Below are 21,626 nucleotides of genomic sequence, written 5' to 3' on the forward strand. Positions count from 1 at the left end.
AGGCCGGCCTTGAACTCCTGACCTTGTGATCCACCTGCCTCGGGCTCCCATAGTGCTGGGATTACAGGCGTGAGCCACCACGCTCCGCCACTCTTGCACCATTTGTCACTGGCTACAGGCCACCGCCAGGGAGAGGCAGAGACTTTTGGGTATTTCTGGGCCCGGAGGCTCCTCTGGAGGAGGGGCTGCTCTTAGGTGAAGGGTACCATCATGCCCTGTTAGAGTGGCTAACACAGACAGAAGCTGGTGGCGGCCACATGGATCAGATAACAGGAATGTGGGGGGAGCATCACAGCATCAGGAATGTGGGCGGGGCATCACAGCATCAGGAATGTGGGCGGGGCATCACAGCATCAGGAATGTGGGCGGGGCATCACAGCANTGTGTCTCCCCCATCAGACAGGGGCTCCCTGGAGATGGGAGCTGTGTCTCACCTCTCAGACAGGGACTCCCTGGAGATGGGAGCTGTGTCTCCCCCTCAGACAGGGGCTCCACAGGGACAGGCGCTGTGTCTCCCCCTCAGACAGGGGCTCCCTGGAGATAGGAGCTGTGTCTCACCCCTCAGAAAGGGGCTCCCTGGAGATGGGAGCTGTGTCTCCCCCATCAGACAGGTCTTCCCTGGAGATAGAAGCTGTGTCTCCCCCATCAGACAGGGGCTCCCTGGAGATAGGAGCTGTGTCTCCCCCATCAGACACTGGCTCCCTGGAGATGGGAGCTGTGTCTCCCCCATCAGACAGGGGCTCCCTGGAGATGGGAGCTGTGTCTCCCCCATCAGACACGGGCTCCCTGGAGATAGAAGCTGTGTCTCCCCCATCAGACAGGGGCTCCCTGGAGATGGAAGCTGTGTCTCCCCCATCAGACAGGGGCTCCCTGGAGGCAAGGGCTGTTTCATCCACCTAAAACAGATCTTTCCCAGGTTGGAACCAAGCCTTCTTTTTCTGAACTGTAGGTGAAGCCTAGATCCAAGTGCTGACACGTCCTTGGAAATATGTATGAAATTGCTTTATTCTCTCTCACACTGTGTCCTTTCCACAGACATGTACCCACATGTGCACACACAGAGAGACACACACAGACACACAGAGCTGGGTTCTCCATTTAGCTGCCGATCGCCAGGTCACGCCTCCTCCCGGGTCAGGCTCCGGTGGGCAGGAGGCTGCCTGAGCCCCTCTAGTAGAGGCTGTGTTGGGCGCAGTGGCGGGCGCACAGCTGCCGGCGGTACTGCAGGTGGTAGTCCTTCGCCAGCTTGCCCAAGACGTAGAGGAACTCGTCGAAGCAGAGCTGGTCGTCCTTGTTCTTGTCTGCTGCCCGGAACAGCTCTGTGATATAGTACGGCTCCTTCCGGCCCTGAGGAGTGGGCAGAGGGTCAACTACCCACCCCGGCAGGCAGCCCCCCTGCCAGGCTCCCCACCGTCCACTGGGAGGGGATGGGGTCACTGCGGCCTGGCCTGGCCTGCAAGGGCTTACAGGAAATGACTCCTCACTCCAATAGTCAGTGACCAGGACACCGAATGCTGCAAAGTCAGGCTCAAGAGACAGGGGCATGGCAGGTGTCCCCATAACCGAGCCTGGAGCTAGCTACGTGTGTGCAGACTGCCTGCAGTCCCCAGGCAGCAATGGCATCCCAGACGCACTTCGCATCCACCATCAGCAGCTGTTGACACCTCTCTTCACTGCAGCTGGGCTGCAGACTCCTCTGGAGGAACAGCCCAGCCAGGGCTTCCTCACGGCAGGGCAGTGCCTTCCTCCACACCAGGAGCTCTCCAAGAGCAGAGTCGACCTGGCCCTGGAGTCCGCACCCCCAGCACCGCTGCAGGGCTGTGCCCAGGAGGTCAGAGGTTTGCATGCCTGTGCATCTGCCCGCATCAGAGGCAATTCCCAAGAAGATGCACAGCATGCAAACCTCTGACCCCCTGGGCGCTGGGCCCCCATAGAGCACAGAACGAGGGGAAGAACAAAGCCAGGCGCCTGGGAGTTGCCCAGGTTGTTCTGAGGCAGGTGGCCCAGCGATGGCCCTAAGGGTTGAGAAGTGGGGATGGTAGAGGAGAGGAAAGAGGCACTGGAGGCAGGAGGAAGCGCATGAAGGAAGTCAGGGCCAGAGCACAGCACGGGGACAGAGCGGGAAGAGACAAGGCGGGCCTCATGAGCACTGGGCGGGGCGGGTGAGGCAGCTTTCAGCAAGATTTGGCTGGTGGGCATGAGGACCCCAGTGTGAAACCTTAGAAAGCACTTGGGGGAAGCAGCTGTGGGCAGCTTTGCAGCCTCTCTGTCCCCTCAGTGCCCACCCCTGCCACCTGTTCCTGTGATCTTAACTGCTCCACAAAGCTGGTTACTCAGAGGAGCTGGAGGCTTCCCACCTGAGGCAGGCTCTCCAGGATTCCCTCACCTCAGCCCACCTTCCCCAGGGCTGCCCTCTGTGCCCAGGTTCTGTCCCCAAGGGCCCCGTGCCCCGGGTGGGGCTGTGAGCCCCACGAGTGCAGGCCGTCCTGGCACAGTTTGCCCTAGAAAGGACTAGGTTTCCTGGAAACAGGACCACCCACAATCACCGCCCCCTCGCTCCATCCCTCTCTAGAGGCAAGGCTGTCTCCTCTGGTGCTTCCCAACATTAGGCAGGGGAGATGGGAAGTGACCGAAGGAGAGTCTTCCTGGATGGAGTGGCCTTGAGTCAGGATGGACCAGAAGTCCTCTGGAGATGATGGTCCCAAGACCCCAGGGCATAGATAAAGAGCAGCACCCCACAGACACCTTTGCAGGCCTTGTAGTCCCCAAGGAGCCCTGGGGACTACAAGGGCCTGGGTCTGATGACAAAGAAGATGGGCAGGGCCTGAGGAGCTGTCTAAGCCTGAATTTGGGTCCTGGGCCTGTCCAGGTCTGAGAGGCTCTGCGGACAGGAGGTAGAAGGGTAGGTCATGTTCCCTACCCCACCCCACCCTATTCCACCCTGGTTAGGGGGGCCACAGCAGCCCCTGCCATCCTCCCTCCAGGCATGGGGGCAGGAGGGCCAGGCTTGTGCAGCCCAGGAGAAGGCGCTGAGCTCAAAGGGCTGGCCAGGTGGCACGAGTGAGGAGCAGAGGCATCCACAGGTTTGTGGTTAGGACTGAGTTTCAGGAATCCACTCCTAAGTTTGGGCTGGAGTGAGGCCAGGCAGAGAGCTCGGGGAGAGGGAAGGACAAGAAACATAGCTGTGCTGGGAACACCCCTCTGTGGCCGCAGATCCCACCGTCTCCTGAATTAAAGATTCTCGGGGCCAAGCGCAGTGGCTCACACCTGTAATCCCAGCACTTTGGGAGGCCGAGGTGGACTGCTTGGGGCCAGGAGTTGGAGACCAGCCTGGCCAACATCGTAAAACCCCATCTCTACTAAAAATACAGAAATTAGCCAGGTGTGATGGTGGGCACCTGTAATCCCAGCTACTCGGGAGGCTGAGGCACGAGAATCACTTGAACTTAGGAAGCGGAGGTTGCAGTGAGCGGAGATCGCACCACTGCACTCCAGCCTGAGTGACAGAGTCAGGTTCCATTTCAAAAAAAAAAAAAAATTCTCATAGGAGACAGTGCCCTCTGTAATACCCTCACTATTTGCTTTCAACACTCACTTGCCACCCCAGAACCCACCCTGTACTGGCGCCCTGGCCCCACTTGAGTCCCCACCCTGATCCCAGACCCTGCGCACCAAGCTGTCCATGAAGCGGGGCACATTGTCCATGAGCAGGGCCTGCAGCTCCTGCAGGGACAGGGTCTCCACGTCGCCTTGCCGGGCCGCGTACTGGTGGAAGCAGCGGATGATCTGGAAGAGAGATTCCTCCACTGGGGTGTCTGTCATGACGGGCGGGCCCTGGCCCCAGGCAGGGGGCACAACGGGAGGGGCGGGGGTGCAGCCGCCGGGGACAGTGGAGAGTCTGGGAAGAGAGAGCAGCGCCTTGTCCCAGCCGGTCCACAGCAGATGCTGCTTCCTCCAAGAACCTTCCGCCCTCTTGTACCTGCCCACATTCCCGCACCCAGTCTCAGGCCCCCGGGGTCCCTATACTCCATCTGACCCCTTGAAAACGTGACTCAAAGTCACTGCCCTGCAAGAAGCTTTCCTGGAAAGTCTCAGGACAGGGCTCTGTCCATCCTCTGGGACTGAGGGCCTCCTGGGCACAGGAGCTGCCTCCTCCTCCCTCCAGCCTACTGCAGTCAAGAATGAGGAGAAACTAAAGACTCAGGCAAGACAGGGTTTGGGCTGTTTTCCAATAGAAATATTTTTAAACCCTTGAAAAGGCAGAATCCGCACTATCATAAACTGTCTTGTGCAACAAACAGAATATTAGAGTTAACTGCCCTACGCAGAAAAGTCCGCCCTACTCTTGAGCCATTATTTTCCTTCCCAGTTTAATCCATAGACAGCACATGGATCCCGCCCTTGCTCCTGCCGCCACTGCACTGTGCCACCCTCTCCAGAGGAAGTCCACGTGCCATCAGCACCACCCTTCAGCCCTCACATCCCGTGGCCGTCCTGGGGGCTCTGTGCAGCCTCTCTGGGTGCTCTGATGCCTGTGACCCCCCAGTCCTCACCTCCTATGGAGATCCTGACGAGATCACCCTGTCAGGTCACCTGTGTTCCCTGGACTCTCCAGATAAGAGTCAGGACAATGCTGCTTCCACTGCTCATGGAGCCAGCCAGGCACCCAGTGAGCACTTTATGCAAATTACCCCATATCTCATGTAACACCCACAAGGGTCAGAGGAGGCAGGCACCATCACCGCCATTTTCCTAAGGGGGAATTGAAACTCAGAGAGGATAAACAATTTCCCCAAGATCACACAACTGATCCACCCGGAGCTGCGTTCAAACCCACATCTTTGGTAACAAGCCCAAAGGCATGCTTTCAGCTCCGATCCTAACTCCCTCTTGGGCCACGGTTGTGCTGCTGAGATGCCCATCCACACTGTGCGTGTTCTCCAAAACACGGAAGCTGCCCACCTCTGCTTTTGAGAACCTGCACAGACCCAACACAGACACCCACTCCCTCAACTCTCTTGGAAGAGGCACTGACCTGTCACTGTTGGGGTGAGGTTCCGAATCCGCAGATCCAGCCTGTAGTTGATCCCAGAGATACCCCAGCGCTCAGGCAAGAGGCGGCTGTAGGAGCTGGGAACCGGCCGCCAAGCCGCACACCCTACCCATCCTCAGCACCTCCAATTCTGGCAGCCAGTGTTTGTCGCTTCACATGTCCTTCTGCAGCAGGACCGAGCCTTATAATTGCATTCCTGAGATGACATCACAACACTTAACTTCCTAAGATTAATGTTTTAGGGGCCCACTTCCCTCGGATCAGGATCTGAAGCATCTAAGAATCACAAAAGGTCCCATTATCTGTCTCCTTCCCTCAGAGCTCGTCCTCCCAGCTCGAGGGCTTGGGTGGGGTGAGACACACACTTAACTACATCTCCCTGGGATGTCCTCCCTCAATTAGCGAACCCCCAAATTCCACTGTCATGAAGCACATTCATTCCTTCATTCATTCAATAAATACTCTTGAGTACCTACAGTGTGCCAGGCCTTCTGCTAGGCAATATGCATGAGACACAGGGCCAGCTCACAGGGTGGGGACGTGTGAGGGGACAGTCACACACTGTCACGAGGCACATGCAAGCCAACTGAGTGACTCCGGGCACACAGGAAGGAACAGCTTCCGCCTGGGAAGTTGAGGGAGACTTCCTTAGGGAGGTGATATTTCAGCTGGGACTTGAAGAGACATTTTGAGTTGCAAGGAGGACTGGAGGGCCAGGAGGGCCAGACAGAGGACATGGCACAGGCAAAGGCCTGGGGGTGGAAAGAGCACGACCTACTCAGGGGATGGAGTCCCCAGGGTGCCCCATGAGAAGTCAGAAGGAACAAGGCTGGAGAGGCAGGAGGGAGACAAGATCCGAAGACCCCGTGCCAAGCTACAGTTGCAACTTTGTCCCATCCAGCTCATAGTCTGCAGGTGGAGACAGACATCTTAGCCAAACCTCCAACCTACTGTACTTAGAAAAGCACCACAAACGTGGTGCCAAACATGCATCCCCCACCTCACAACCCCAACCGCTGGGGCCAGGGCAAGGCTGCCATACACGAACAAGGAAGGAAGCTAATAGAGGATTTTTTAAATCATTTGGGTGATGGATGGAGGTGAAAGAACAGTGGTAGAACCAAATTGTTTATCAGCAAATCAGTGACCCTACTCTGAGGGGGCCAGGCCTGTAGGCTCCTCATCCCTACAGATGGTACCTGGGCCCTTGAGTGACAGGTGGGGTCCCGTCTGCCACCTCACCCCAACACAAGACTCCTCCCAGCCTGCCCCTTCTCCTTGGCCCCATTTCACCCCACACAGCTCCCTTGGGAGGGCCCACACAGGCTGATGACTGAGTCTTCCAGAAGGGGGCACCAAACGATAGGTCATTAAACCAGAGACTCTATCTATGCATCCCTGAAGGTTGGAGAGAAAGTCATAGGTAGATACTGAAGCCAACACATTTTTCAGTTTGCTGGGTGAGCCTTCATTGACTTAACATAATAACTTCCCCATGGCTTGAATTTATCAGCCTTGCCAAGCTAGAGCCACAAAAAAACTGTATTGAATTCTTTGGTTCAGCCATCGTTCCCCTGGCAATTTATCCCAAAACAATTAATGAAGCAGATGTTAGAAAAAAAAATCATCAGGAAAATGTCCACCACTACAGCATCTATAACCAAGAAACAAACACAAAAGCAAAACCTTAAAGCCATCTAATGAACAAACTTGGTATACCCATATGGTTCACCCTTGGACAACTGCTGAATAATAGCTTGTTGTTCAGAAGAAACTTCATTTCTGACCTATGGCTGGGATGGTGGGGCAGACCGCGCTCCTCTTCACTCTGCTCTGGGACAAAACACCCCCCTACACCATGCCAATTCCCAGGGGGGCACAGCTGTGCTGTAGCTGCACATTTTACTCAATGTTATGCTGTGGACAGCTCACATGCTTCATGAATGCGAGCCTGATTTTTAGTGAGTACCTAGCGATCATCTGTTTGCACGTATCAAAATTTGTCTTATGAATCCATTATGGTTAGCCATTAAATTACTTTTATTTATACATTTCAATGTCAACTCTTCCTTAATGTTTATCAGAATTTTGCCATGGGTTAGGTGCTAGGTGCACCCGTGCTAGGTGCTGTGGAGAAAGGGGACAGACATGAATAACATTCTGCCTTCCAGCAACTCATAGTCTGTAGGTGGAGACAGACATCCAGACAAAACTTCAGGTACTGTACTTAGAAAAGCACCACCAACGTGGTGCCAAACATGCATCTCCTATGTCACAATCCCACCACCCGTGGCCAGGGCAAGACTGTGACCTTGACAAACATGGCCTGCATGTCTTTCGGTGTGCAGACCAGTTACTGAAAGCAATGCGCTGTGACATACAGAAGCCGCTACAGCAGCGGAGTAGCGCTTTCTGGTGAAACTGAGAAAGGAGGTTACCTGAAATTGGCCCTGAAGCACTCCCACCCACGCTCCTGTCCATACCCAGGATTTTAGACACCTCAAGGATTGGAAAGAGCTCAAGAAGGATAATATTCAATTTCTGACTAAGAGAGCAGTGGGGTGACATGGAGCTCCCAGGCCCACTCCAGATGCCCACCCTCCCTGCACCCCGCACTCCCCCACCCGACAGCTCTCTGAGTCCTATCATTTGTGGTTTCTGTGGCAGTCACGTTATTTGGGCATGGCTGATTGAATAATTGGCCACTTGTGAGCGAAGTCCTCCTGCAGCTGCTCTCTGGGGGCCCAGCGTGGGGCTGAAAGCTCCAGCACTCTAATCACATGGTTGGTTCCTCTGGCAACCAGCCCCATCCTGCAGCTATCTAGGGGTCCACCAAGAGTCACCGCATTAGCACAAACTCAGTGTGGCTGGAGGAGCTTGTTATGAATAGCAAAAGAGCTTCCTCACCCCTGTCATTCAGGAAATTCCAAGGGTTTCAGATTCTCAGTGTCAGGAACAGGGACAAAGACCAAATGTCCATTTCGTGTCATCACAGGGATTCCATGTGTATATGAATCAAGATTTACTTAATTCCCCATTACTAAAATTTAATTGTTTTTATTTGTTCCTGTTTCTACCAACTCCATCAACAATTTCACCCCCAATTAGGATTTTGTGCAGCACTCTCTGGTAGGCCTTGGAGAGAGAAAAGAATGCAAATGAAATAAGAAAAGCCTCTGCCCTTCAGAAGCTTTTGGTGAGGATCTCTTTTTCAAAAAGCTGTAAGATTGCTGCCCGACGTGGGACACACACCCTAAAGAAGGGCGGGAACCGGCAAGGACGGCCCAGCCACGTGGAACCACCTCTGGCAACCAGGAGGACGAAGTGGGTGCTCAGTGGCGCCACCGTGTGGAACTCTGGGAAAGAGAAAAACAATTCTCTGCTCTCAGGGCCAGAGTTTCACCTGGGTTTCTGACTGAATGTTCATTGCCAACTTGAAATCCGGCTGAACAGGTAAATTTCTCAGGGTACTCATGGGTCACTTCCCAGCACTGTCTGTGTATGTGGCCTCTGAGAAAGTAACCCCCTTTATCAGAATAACAGAATTGACAGTCAATCCTTCCAGCCAACCCATTCAAGACAGGATAGTGGGTGTTAGCCCAAAACCTCATCATTTTATAAGCCCCCTGCCATTTCACAGACCTTGGTCACGGCAAAACATTCCATGGAGATTCTGGCCGTGAGAAACGTCCCTAACGTCCCGACTGCAAGGCACAGGAACATCCTTACCACACCTGCTGGGCAAAGGTCCAAGAAACAGCCTGTCACGTCCCACCGTAAAAAGGTCCAACCCACCTGATCACATAAGCAGCTTATCAATATCCTCCCAGGCAGCAAGCCATCATGCCCAGACCCCCACCCCAGGCCTAGAAATTACCCCAGCCTGTAAGCAGCAGGGGGCTGTGGCATCAGGCTGCTCCCCCACCTCCTCAGATCTTGTGCCGGACATAACACCTGCGTTGCTGTAGAGCCTCCGATTCTCTCTGCATCTTTCTTTAACCCTTGCCCTCCCTTGGACCACAGGTTCTAGGCTGCAGCTGGGTGTTCTCATCCTCCAGTGCGGATGGCTGACAGCAGAACAGAGTCCTAATAATCTCTTGTGAACGCTGTGGGACTCTCTCTCACTCTCTCTCTGTCCCCCTCCCCCAACTGCCGCTTGAGTCCAGGGATGCAGCCGGCCAACACCACCCAGAAGGGCCCCAAACAGAAGAGCTGACTGTCTCGGAACATTCCTGTGGCTCTCTCTGTCCTCCCCTCTGCTCCTGGCAGTGCTCCACGTCCTATTGAAAGGATGCCCAACAAAGCTTTCCCTGGTTCCCCCACCTGAAAAGCGATTTCTCCTCTTCCAAATTCCCACACACTTTATCTGAACCTTTCTGAAGACACCTGCCTCACTTGCTAGTTCAGCCAACGTGTACGGAGTTCTCTGCACTGGAGGCTGGGGGCACACGACCAAGGGCGGGTGGCATCAAACATAGCACATGTGTGGCCAGGGCTGTCACCAAGATGTGCAGGGACATGGGGATGGTGGCTCTGCCTGGAGAAGGCTTCACAGAGAAAGTGACCACTGACCTGCCTGGGGAGCTGGGGGCTCCCGGATCTGTCCACCCCCCTCTCTCACCACACAGTGGCTTAGTGGAGCTCCCTCCTGGGGCCGGAGCATGGCTCAAAGCACCGTCCACATCTACTCCATCTCCCTGACACCCCCACACCTGCTCGCCAGGAACACAGTCAGCACTCAAAACACAAATGAATGGATAGAATACAGCAAACAGAGCAAATGGCTTCCTGTCCTCTTCCCCAGCAACTTGAGATTTTCTAGAGACCCAGGAGTGAGTTGCCTCTACCTCAGACTGAGGAGAGGGGAGCTGCCCAAAAACATGGAGGAGATGAACATATCAACCAGCCAGATTCCTGTTCACGGCCAGCCTGTTGTGAGCTCTCCCCGGTGATCAGCAGTGGCTGGGAGGCTGGATGCGTGCTGGGGCGGGGTGGGTTTATGGAGTGTTTGTTCCAGATATGACACAGGGGAAGGGCTCACAGGGTTCACTGTGATCAGCAGGTGCAAAAGATAAGACTCTACTAGGCTAATTTGCTAAGATTCTGATTTTGGCAAAAACAAATGATCAGTTTTTTGGATGTCTTAAATACGTTTGAAATTTATGTATATTCTATATGGTTGGGCACAAATTTATGAATGCATGTGTGTATAAATAAACTTAAGTGTGTCCTTCAAATATTTTATACCAAGAATCAGCAAATTATGGTCTTCAAGCCAAATCCAGCTGGCCACCGGTTTCTGGAGATTAATGTTAATTAGACACAGCCGTTGTCATCCACGGTGCCCTTATGTCTGGGGCTGCTTCTGGGCTGTGGCAGCATCTGCCCGCCCTGCTCTGCACCATTCCTGGTGTTTTGTTATCTGACTACCCTACTGAGACCTGGGCAGACTCTGCCAAAACCTGCCAAGTGATTATAAGTTTGTCCATTTCCATGTATTTCTTTCTATGTTTGCTTTATATAATTCAAAATTATGTTGTTGTGTGTATAAGGATAAGACTACTGCGGTGATTCACACCTGGAATCCCAGCACTTTGGGAGGCTGAGGTGGGTGTATCACCTGAGATCAAGACCAGCCTGGCCAACATGGTGAAACCCCATCTCTACTAAAAATACAAAAAACAGGTGCCATGTGCCTGTAATACCAGCTACTCGAGAAGAATAGCTTGAACTCATGAGGAGGAGGTTCTAGTGAGCCGAGATGATGCCATTGCATGCTAGCCTGGGCAACAAGAGCAAAACTCTGTAAAAAAGGAAAAAAGAAAGAAAGAAAGAAAACAGAAAAAAAGTATCAGACTATTGCATCTTGGGGACTTGCACACCAATCAATGAGAACTATTCTTCTTTTCCGTTTATTCCTTTCCTTAGAACTCTTTGTTGTCTTGCATTAATATTGTTGTCCCTGATTTCTTTTGTATTGCTTTACTTCTGTTCCTTTTTTTCCTACGTGGTGATGATATATAACTCAGAATGAATCACAGACCTAAATGCAAAACACAGTGTTACAAAACTCCTCGATGGTAGCATAAGAGGAAGCATGATCATCTTGGTTTTGGTGATGACTTTTTAGATGCAACACCAAGGCATAGTTCATGAAAGAAAGAATTTGTAAGCTGGACTTCTTTAAAATTAAAAATTTCTGCTTTGTGAAAAATATCATCAAGAGAATGAAAAGACAAGCCATAGACTGGGAAAAAAATGCTCACAAAAGACTTGTCAGACAAAGGAGTGTTATCCAAAACATACAAAAAACTTCTTACACTCCATGATAAGACACAAACCAACCAATGAGAAAATGGACCAAAGACCTTAAAAGACTTCTCATCAGAAAAGATACGGCAGGTGGCAAATCAGCATATCAGAAGATGCTCCACATCATATGTCCTCAAGGAAACGCAGATTGAAACAACAGTGCAATGCCAGTACACACTTATGAGAATGGCCAAAATGTGGAACACCGACAACACAAAACGCTGAAGAGGGATGTGGAGCAATAGGAACTCCCATTCATTACCGGCAGGAACACAGAATAGTACAGCCACTTTGGAAGACAGTTTGGTGCTTTCTTAAAAAACTAAACACACTCTTACCATAGGATCCAGAAATCACACTCCTCAGCACTTACCCAAAAGAATTGAAAACATGTCTCCTCAAAAACCCGCGTACAAATGTACATAAATAGATTGCACAGCGGTGAAGTCCGAGCTTTTAATGTAGCCCATCCTAAATAGCGTGCGTTATGCCACTAAAAATGTCTCATCCTTCACCCACCTCCTGACTGCCGCCCTTCACAGTCTCCAGTGGCTGTGATTCTACTCTCTGCCTCCATCTGTATGTATGATGTAGCACCCACTTATAAGTGAGGGCACGGAGTATTAGGCTTTGTGTTTCTGAGTAATTTCACTTAAGGTCATGGCTTCCAGTTCCATCCATGTTGCTGCAAAGGTGTCATTTCATTCCTTTTTATGGTTGAGTATTCCGTGTGTGTGTGTGTGTGTGTGTGTGTGTGTCTGTGTGTGTGTGTGTGTGTGTGTATATCTTTTGCCACTAAAATAATATCACCATTATATGCAGAAGTGGGAGAGGGAGAAGCAGGTGCCCCTGGTTACATGAGGACTGATGGAGAAGGAAGCTGAAGGGATATGATGGGTGGAGAAAATAGGCCCCACCTAGGAAGATATCACATTGGCTCTATGGAGCCCCAGAGTGCTTAAGGGGCCGGCACTGAATGAACCCGGAACTCTCCAGCAGCGCACAAGGAACACTGGAAGGGGGCGGCAGAAAAAGAGCCCATTTCAGTGATTCACCGTCTCTCTTTCCTCACCGTGCCCCAGGGACTCTGCGCCTTCCCAACCTCCTAGCCCCTACCTGGGTCAACGTTTCCGCAGCAGGTTAGGGCACATTATGGCCAAAAGCACAACGCCCAACTCCTACACAGGCTGTTTTGCATAGAGGAAGAAAAACATTGGAGACTTTCTGGGAAGTTACTGCCTTGGGGCAGGAAAGAACTTTGCTCACTCCCTGCCTCCAGGCTTATTCCATGGGGGTCACTCCACCACTCAACCTAGAGAGGGAGACCCCGACCCCAGTCCCCGCACCTGGATCCAGGGCTTCTGTGAGGGGCTGACCCATGACTGGCAGTGAGGTGACCCTGCTTCACTCCCTGGACTTTGAGTTCCCATGGGGCAGGCCCTGATGCGACCCAAGACAGAGCAGAGGGGATGAGAGTAAGGATTTGATTCGGGCTTTTCTGTGTTCCTATGGTGATTTGCTGTGTTTACTAGCTGAGTAACCTTGGAAACATCTCAACTTCTTTCCAAAAATAGAGGCTGCGGTGCCTGCCTCATAGGACGAAGAGGACTGGGGAGGATGCAGGCGCAGCAGGGCTCCTGATGTCTGCACATGAAAACGCGCAGGACGTGGAGGGGTCGTGAACAGGCCGTCACAGCAACTGTGCGGGAGGACTAGGAGACGGAGCAGACAGACCATGCTGCTCTGGAGGCTGAAGCTCCATCCTCTTTGGGTCCGGAGCCCCAGCGCTCTTTTCTTCCACTTGCTGTCCCGCGACTACACATGCACCTGCTGCCTTACCCCCAAATCAAGGTTGAGCCAGAGAAGGCCCCAGTGCGGTCTCTGGGGTGGTGTGGGACCTGGTGACCTGGGACTCTGGCCAGAAATCCTGAGCAGAGTCTGCTGGGTGTGTCCCACCCACCTGATGTGGGGCAAGAAACAGATGACAGAGGTGGCCCCGGGCCTTCCAGCCCCTGGGAAGAGCCAGGCTGAGCCTTATAAAGGGACTGCTGTTCGTCCAAACGCACACATCTCACGCATCCTTCCCCTGCTGACACGTCCCAGCTCTGGTAAGTCTCACCTGCCCCTCTGCCTTTTCTAGCAGTGCCCAGTGTTTGGCCTGCTGTGCTGTCTGCAGTAGGGGGAAGGGCTGCGGATGAAGTCTCAGGATCCAGGGTCTAGGCCAGCTCTGCCACCAGCCGGGATGTGCGACCGTCACTGGAGCCCAAGAGCGCTCCTCTGTAGAACCAGGAGGCTGGACCAGCCCTGCCCATTGCTCCTACGGGGTCTCCTGAGACAACTCCTGTGGAAATGTCCCCAGTGGGACCTGAGCACAGCACCCTCCGTTTCCTCCCTGTCTTCTCCTCCCTGGATTCATCCTCTTGTTGGGGTCTGGGGTTCTGAATCCCCTCTGTAGCTCTGCCCCCACAGAGGGTGGAGGGATAAAGGTCCCTTGTGAATGCTTTGGGGGCTCTTCAAAGCCCCAGGCCTGGGACCTACAAAGTCTCAGTTATCCTCGGAACTGGGCTGAGCCCCTTGCCTTGGCCTCAGATTCAAAAAGCTTTGGGTGGCTCCTTTTAGTCAGTTGCCGGCACGGCGCTTTCTCCTGCGTTGGGAGGTGATGGGGGTTTATTGTCAGATGCTACACGCGTTAGCCAAGGTCATTTTCTGGTTCTTTGGAAAGGGTGGGAAGTGAGAGCTGCACTGTCCTATTTTTCAGGCTTGGGTGCAGGCCAGCCCAGACTATCTGCTTTGGAAAGTCAGAACTTTTTATTTAAAGAGTCAAGCCTTGGTGATTCAGAGGGTGCAGATAATTCCCAAGAGCAGACCTGAAGGGACCCCCGCCTCACCCCCATCCCATTCAACAGCTTAAGAACCAGGAAGTCATTTCTGTTCCACGTAACAGAGGCTGTGCCTGTTTCTCATTCCCAAGGGAATGCAGGAAGGGCCCCCGTGCTCAGGACAGGGCTGTGTTTCCAGCTCACACTCACGTCCACACTCACATGTGCACCTGGAGCCTGCAGACACCGTGTCAGGCAGGGCTCGCACTTGAGTCAAGGTGGGGCCCACGGTGTCTTGTTCCTCAAGCAGCCCAGGAGGGTCAGAGACCAGATCAAAGGCCATTGTCCTGCCCCTGTGACTCTCACCCCGACGGTGAAGCTGGAGGAGATGGATTTGGTGCTGTTTGAGGAGTGGGGTCTGCCATGCGCGGCTGTGGCTGGGGGTCCCAGCTCAGGAGGGTTCAGTTCTTCCACGTGCTGTTGGCCCCGTCTCTTCCTGCTTCTAGCTCTCCAAAGCACCGTCCACAGCTGGCCTTCCAGCTACATCTCCTCTTGGCCCCGGCCAGGATGGGGCGGGTCTCAGACTTGGTTCGACCCTCCCATGTTTGAGCAAATTACCTCATCACATTAAAAAAGTCGAGTTCCTTCTGCTCCATCTCAGCCCTGTTTTACTCGCTCCTCAGCTGTCCTTTCTACACCTTCATATAGAGACCTTAATTCTAAGGAAGGGAAAGAAACGATTGTCTCTGTTTTTTGAAGCCTTTTGAAAGCAAAGATGAGCAGCACTCAAGCTGAGAAGTCCATAGTGGGCATGATCAACATGTTTCACAAATACACCGGACGTGACGACAAGATTGACAAGCCCAGCCTGCTGACGATGATGAAGGAGAACTTCCCCAACTTCCTCAGTGCCTGTGTGAGTCGGGGTCTAGCTTCTCAATGTTGGTTGGGCCCTGGCATGGCTGAGGATACGTTTTCCTGTGTGACCTTGGACAGGTCACCCTCATCCTCTGATTCAAAAATTTCTCGTTTGCAAATAGGGCTTTATTGCTTGGACCCTATGGGGATCTAAGGATGATAGGGGAACAAGTCTGACAATGGTAAAGGTTTATACAGATATAAAGATGTTATTAGACGGTCAGCAGAGTGCAGCTTGCGGGCAGTGCACAGTCCCTCCCAGCGCTCACTGACCCTCTCTCTGTGAGACTTAAATTCACATGCTCAGGTCCTGCTTCCCGAAGGCCCCACATCAACATCCCTGAGATCGATAGGAAAGCACTAGAAGTTCCATTGCTAGTTGAAATTCATACCCCTCTTTGTAATAAACAAAACTCATTAGCAAATCTGAAAAGTATTGTGGGCTACTAGGTGCCTAAGGGTCTAGATGACCAAGAACAGGGAACCCAGAAAGATGACTTTGGTGGAAAAAGAGTAGAAAGGAGAGGAGGTCAGAGAAGAAAGGAGAGGAGGTCTACCTGGGGTAGACCTAAGGTAGGTAGTGCCCTTAAAGGCTGGGGACAGGTGAGAGTGAGGCTGGGGCAGGAGACTCCCCTTGCCAAGATCACTTAACAGAGTGCTTTGGGACAGGACCTGCCTCCCACCCTGAGGTTTTTGTCAAAAAGTCTCCCTAGGGAACTCCAGGGGTAACACAGTCATCCTCACCCCAACTTCAGCGACGCGCCCTGTGCTGTCAGGCACGTGTCTCTGTCTCTGCCTCCTCCCCTCCTCTCCCAGCTCCAAAACTTGTCTGTGATTGAATTTTTCTCGTTTGTATGTTTTTCTCTCCGTAGGACAAAAAGGGCACAAATTACCTGGCCAATGCCTTTGAGAAAAAGGACAAGAATGGGGATAAGAAGATTGATTTTTCTGAGTATCTGTCCCTTCTGGGAGACATAGCCATTGACTACCACAAGCAGAGCCACGGAGCGGAGCCCTGTTCCGGGAGAAGCCACTGATCCAGCCCCACCCAGGGCCACCAGAGACCCCAGAACAATAAAGTGTGTCCCGCCATGAGACACTTGCCTTATGTCCCTCTCTTTGTGACTGACGTTGTCAAAACTACCAATTCCAGGTCAAGTTTGTTGGAGAATCCCCTGACTCTCACGCAGTGAGTCACCCAGGAGTAATGTCCCTCCAGCAATGTCCCTCCTGTGGCTTCCAGCAGAGCTGAGCTGCCTCTCACACAGGTCCCGGTGTCCACCTCTGGCCCTCTCCCTAGATGCAGCCACCACGGCAGGTTCCAGGTGGAAGTCGGTGGAAAGCCTCCGCCAGGTCACAGCAATGCTCCTCCTTGTCAATCAAGGACCAGGGTCATTCAGATGGGTTCAGATACTGCAGGGAGAAGGAGCTGGCATCTCTCAGTGTGCTCCTACCCCAGCTATTCTCCAGGGCCTGGGGAAACAGAAATCCTGGAGGGTATCAGGCTCAGGGCCACTGTGGCTGTGAATGGGAGGCTCAGCAGTGCCCTGAGGATGGACTCTCTTGTCCTGTGGCCTGGGCTCCTGGGGCTGCGTCCTTGTCCCTTTGCTGTGTGCTTGTGTGTGTGTGCCTATGTGGGTGACCCTGTGGAAGTCAGAGGGAGTCACCCTGCTCCTAAGCTGTCCTCAGTGATGTTTGGTTAAATGCCAGGATCTGATTTCTGGGGATGAATGAATGTTTCAGGTTTTGAGGAGCTCAAGGTAGTCCAGGAGTCCAAGTAAGCAGTCTGGCCTGAATAAGGCGGCACCATGGAAATGCCCTAAGGACTGACACACGGAGCTCATGCTGACTGTGGTGAGAACTCGCAGCATCTCTGTCTGTGGAAATGGAGCAGTTTGTCACTGGTAGTCTACTCCAGGTCAGGCACTATGCTACGGGCTGAGGATGCAGAAACGAGCGGGACACAGGGCTGTCCTGGCAGAGCCCTGGTGGGTGTCTCCATGCAGTCCGCAACACAGGGTCAACGTTCACCTGTCCCCAGTGTCACTTCCAGGCCACGTCCTGTGCAGCTGCTGTTCTGTTCCTCCTTGAGGCTCACATCATCTGTCCATATCACTCTTACCACCTGGTCAGTCTCCTGTTAACCTCCCAGTCAGGACAACATTTTTCTTAAAGGAATCAGGCAACTATCTCAAAAATTCTCTTTCCATCCCACCAGCAGAAGTGTGTAGGATGAGCTATCTGTTCTTGGGAATGACGGGTCCTGTCCACGCTCACACCTCTGTTCACAGACCACCATCTCCTCTCCTCATCAGGAACATTCCTTCCTGAGCATATTCTGCACTCATCAGCATTCAGGACTTACCTGCAGTTTTCACCCCCAAATCCCAATGTCAGATCATGAGTTTTTTTTCTCTCTCCTTCTCTCCCTTCTTCCCAGCCCCCTGCTGCCTTCTCCATGCAGCCTGCCCCGTGATCCACCCCAGAATCGCTCTCCTTCCTCTCTTAGCTCTGTTGCTCACTTTCCTCAGGCCACACCTTCCCTGTCAATCTCTAGCCCAGAACCATGTTCCCCCACTTTCCTCCTCCCTCCTACATCAGGACTGCTGGTCACTCCCAGGAACCGTCATGCCAGAGTCCCAAGGCCGGTGCCTGACGTCCTCTGTGCCCAGCACCCTCTGAATCCCTCCTGTTGATCAGCTGCTGTTATTCCAAATATGCACAACACACCCCCATCAATGTAGCTCAGTATCTCATGCCTCAGTACCAACCTTTCAAACTGCTGCCTCTGCCTGAAATGCCTTTGAATACTTCATGTGTCTCATTAACATTACATTTCAAGGCTGAGCTGTAATGTCAACTCCTCTTAGACGTTCAGAGGGTGAACCGCCATCCCTTCACCCCAAANATCACAGCATCAGGAATGTGGGCGGGGCATCACAGCATCAGGAATGTGGGCGGGGCATCACAGCATCAGGAATGTGGGCGGGGCATCACAGCATCTGCTGCTGTCCACACCTTGTGCCCACTCAGATCCACATGGTTCTCACATCAAATTCATGCCATCCAGCGATTGCTTCTCCAGTTCTAGCTGGTTTTGATTTCCGGATAATTTTACAAGAGAAGAGTTGGGGGCTACTATAGGCCTTACTGCTGCGGTTGTTTTTAAGGTCACAACTGATGCACATCCTCCCCCCGCTTTGCCATTTATTATAGATTTCTCTCCAGGTGACTGGCACCTCCGCTAGTCTAGGTAGCCTGGTGGAGCGAAGCAGACTCTCATCCCTGAGGGATGCATGCTCCTGGTTCCTATGCCCTTATCAGGCCTTGGTTGCTGTACTTACCCATTTACAGTTAAAACTGTGTGTAGGAATAATAATTGACACCCAGGGGACTACCTGAGTCCAGAAATATTCTCCTTACCCCATTATGTAAAAGCAGGCCTACATGGTAATCAGAATCAATTACCCTACCTGTGAAGTTATGCCTTTTGGGGGGCAATTGCGGTCCTCGCAAAAGGAACTTAAACAGTCAAGCAAAGGAAATGGCTGAGGAAATTGCTATTATATGCACATGCTGTGGTATGACAAGGTCTGCCTTTACGGAGACCCGGCTTCTCTTTCCATTGATGGGTTCAGGGTCTGAGAACTGGTTCAGGTGTAGAGAGTGGACAGGAGATAGAACTTTTCTATCTGGTGGCTGATCTCAGCCTTCTGCTCATCCATTCTTGGTTTCTTTTTATTGGTCATATTAAGCTGTGCCCTGTTGGCTGTTTTAGAGTTAGAGGAAGCACAGTCCACAAGACAGCCCTCACTGTTGACACCAATTACAAGTTAAGGGGTCTCTAGCAGTACCCTGTGCTTTGATAATTTTCCAGAAGAACTTGCAGCACTCACTGAAAGTGGTTATACTCGTGGTTGTAGTTGATTACAGGGAGAGGATATAGAATATGACATAGAAGAAAGAGACACATGGGGCAGAGCCCAGGAAAGCTCCAAGCAGGAGTGTCCAATCATCCTCTTCTCCTGGAGTCAGGGCAGTGCTGCTCCTGGCAACAGCCTGTGACTTTGCCAACCAGGGAAGCTTATCTGAGTTTTGGTGGGCAGAGTTTTTATGAGGACTGTTTGGTGCACTGTCCATGTGACTGACCTCAGTCTCCAGCCCTCCAGAAGTTGAGCTGATAATACGTGACTCAAAGCCTCTACCATCAATCACATTGTTAGGCTTTCTGAAGTGGTTCGAATCTCCAGGAAAACAAGGACACTCTTCTCAGGCATGATATTCCCAGGGCTTAGAGATGACCTCCAGAAGCCCCAGGCAGAGGCCAGACCTCTCTGTGGGCAAGGCTGAATTCCTTACAACGCAGATGTCCGTATACCTTGTTTCTAAAAGCACCATGCTTTTTAACCATCTCCGCAGATCCCCGTGGGACACACTTCCCCAGGGCCAGCCTAATCTTCCTGCCCGGTATGTTGTGACGCCACCTTGCTTCTAACGGTTAAGTGCTGTCACCTGCCTCTACTGCAGTAGGACCCTGTCACTGTCATTTAAGCCAGGGGACTTAATTCAGTATCAGCATCTCCTATGGCCAACCCCTGCCCTTAGAGGACACAGGAGGAACCAGGAGAGTATGTCTCAGAAGGGACCCTGAGGGTGCTGGATCAAGGGGAGTGCAATATTATGGTGGTGGGGGCACGTGGCTGATACGGGAGCACTCCCTCATGACGCAGGATTTCATACGATTTTATGGATGAAGAAAGAGAGCCCTGGGGTATACCTGCTCCTGGTCACGTGGTTTGTTAGGAGCAAGTTGCCTGATTCTCATTTCTATGCACCTGCCACCTCCTTGTCCGGCTCTCTCTTGCTAGTTTTAATTTGCTGCCCCACCTGACCTGGCTCCAGTTAACCCCATCACCGCTAAATCTCTCAAAACTGCCATCTCCAGAAGCCATTATCACCAGCAAACTAACACAGGAACAGAAATCCAAACACCGTGCATGTTCTCACTTATAAGTGGGAGCTGAACACATGGACACAGGGAGGGGAACAACACACACTGGGACCTGTCCCTGGGGCCAGGGGAGGAAGAGCATCAGGATACATAGTTAATGCACGTGGGGCTTAATACCTAGGTGAAGGGTTGATAGGCACAGCAAACCACCATGGTACATGTTTACCTGTATAATGAACCTGCACGTCCTACACATGTATCCTGGAACTTAAAAAGAAAATAAAATTAAATTTAAAAATAAAAGAAAATCACTGTTGCTTACAAAAAACCCAACAAAACAAAACTGCCATCTCCTTATATTTACATATTACCATTGTCCCCATCGTCTCTTGCAGATCGTAAAAGAATTCTGTGCAGTGAGTTCTTTTCATCCTTCAGTAGGTGAGACAACTCTGCAGAAGGTGGTAAAGACCTCACCCATGGCCACCCAGATTAGAATTCAGTGCTCCTAACTCCTGGACTGATGCCTGAGCCCCAGTTGCTCTATCTCATCACATGTTCTTCCCAGCAGGCCCTCACGGCACACTTTGCAAACCACCATCTTAGACAGTCTCCCTGCAGAGGTCAGGTTGGAACCAACCCCACCAGTGGGGCAAGCATTTGTGCTCATGACTCAGGTAAGGCCTCAGCTCTCTGTACTAACTGAAGGGAGCCACACCTGGGTAGGTAGCGCTCACGAGGCCGGCTAATCCTTAGATCTGTCTTCTGTACACGGTTTCATTCTAGGACCCTCGGGTGATGGTAGAAAACCCGGCATTTCTGAGACAGGCAAGGGGGTTCTGCCCTTTCTGCTCAGGATGAAACCATCTTCCAGCTACTGCCTCCCGCACCTGCCTGGGGAAAGGTATTAAAAGTAATACCTCGTTACGCTACTTTCTTGAATATACACAGAATAATAATACTAAGCATATTTAGCAAATACCACTTGCTGATTCCCCTCCCAAGTCCTTCAATTTTCACAACCTAGGAAGAATCTACTATCCTTGTCACCCCTTTTACTGATGAGGACACTGACACATGGAGATAATAAGTTGTACGGCACAGGTGTCCGGAATCCATGCTTTTAACCGGGGGGCTTCGACAGTGATTCAGAGCCACAGCCTCACCGTCACCCCTTCCCCAAGCTCCTCTGCTTTTTTAGTTTGACATCTCTGACTCCCACAGATAATTCTGTCTGTAGGAAATATCTTCGAATGGCTGGTCGGAAGGTAGTGAGTTATCTCAATTGATTGTTCACAGTCAGTTACAGATCGAACTCCTTGTTCTACTCTTTCCCCCCTTCTCACTACTGCACTTGACTAGTCAAAAAAAAGAAAGAAAGAAAATACCTTTGAATAACACACTGGGTGCGGTGGCTCATGCCTGTAATCCCAGCACTTTGGGAGGCTGAGGCGGGCGGATTCTGAGGTTAGGAGATCGAGATCATCCTGGCCATGGTAAAACCCCATCTCTACTGAAATACAAAAATTAGCCAGGCTGGGCGTGGTATAATCCCAGCTACTCAGGAGGCTGA

The 21,626-nt window shown here is 52.1% G+C and overlaps 2 protein-coding genes across 3 annotated transcripts; one reads left to right on the forward strand and one right to left on the reverse strand.

Annotated features, from left to right (window-relative positions):
• Positions 1 to 987: 987 nt before the first annotated feature.
• Positions 988 to 9,175, reverse strand: LOC108292507 (protein S100-A15A). Of its 2 annotated transcripts, none has more exons than XM_037733103.1 (3): positions 8,979 to 9,175; positions 3,673 to 3,898; positions 988 to 1,347 (listed from the first exon to the last, which is right to left on the reverse strand). In XM_037733103.1, exons 1-3 carry the CDS (start codon positions 9,102 to 9,104, stop codon positions 1,118 to 1,120), a joined length of 582 nt encoding a protein of 193 aa, XP_037589031.1. In that variant the 5' UTR covers positions 9,105 to 9,175; the 3' UTR covers positions 988 to 1,117. The 2 variants fall into 2 exon arrangements, with proteins under 2 accessions (XP_037589031.1, XP_017368989.1); XM_017513500.2 differs by lacking the exon at positions 8,979 to 9,175 and adding an exon at positions 5,036 to 5,190.
• Positions 9,176 to 13,177: 4,002 nt separating this feature from the next.
• On the forward strand, positions 13,178 to 16,199 carry LOC108292414 (protein S100-A7). Its single transcript, XM_017513294.2, has 3 exons — positions 13,178 to 13,473; positions 14,944 to 15,100; positions 15,975 to 16,199. The coding sequence occupies exons 2-3, from the start codon at positions 14,960 to 14,962 to the stop codon at positions 16,137 to 16,139; spliced, it is 306 nt and encodes a 101-aa protein (XP_017368783.1). The 5' UTR covers positions 13,178 to 13,473; positions 14,944 to 14,959; the 3' UTR covers positions 16,140 to 16,199.
• Positions 16,200 to 21,626: the final 5,427 nt, after the last annotated feature.

This window comes from Cebus imitator, unplaced genomic scaffold (genome assembly GCF_001604975.1).
Source record: "Cebus imitator isolate Cc_AM_T3 unplaced genomic scaffold, Cebus_imitator-1.0 Scaffold491, whole genome shotgun sequence".
In the NCBI taxonomy this organism is placed as follows: Eukaryota; Metazoa; Chordata; class Mammalia; order Primates; family Cebidae; genus Cebus; species Cebus imitator.

What these genes read in the sequence shown, in the direction of transcription:
- LOC108292414 (XM_017513294.2), top strand. Translation starts at nt 14,960, where the DNA reads ATGAGCAGCACTCAAGCTGAGAAGTCCATAGTGGGCATGATCAACATG. An exon ending in CCAACTTCCTCAGTGCCTGT is followed by an intron (nt 15,101 to 15,974) that starts GTGAGTCGGGGT and finishes TTCTCTCCGTAG; the next exon opens with GACAAAAAGGGCACAAATTA.
- LOC108292507 (XM_037733103.1), bottom strand. Translation starts at nt 9,104, where the DNA reads ATGAGAACACCCAGCTGCAGCCTAGAACCTGTGGTCCAAGGGAGGGCA. An exon ending in CCGGCACAAGATCTGAGGAG is followed by an intron (nt 3,899 to 8,978) that starts GTGGGGGAGCAG and finishes CTCTCTTCCCAG; the next exon opens with ACTCTCCACTGTCCCCGGCG. An exon ending in CCCGCTTCATGGACAGCTTG is followed by an intron (nt 1,348 to 3,672) that starts GTGCGCAGGGTC and finishes CCCACTCCTCAG; the next exon opens with GGCCGGAAGGAGCCGTACTA.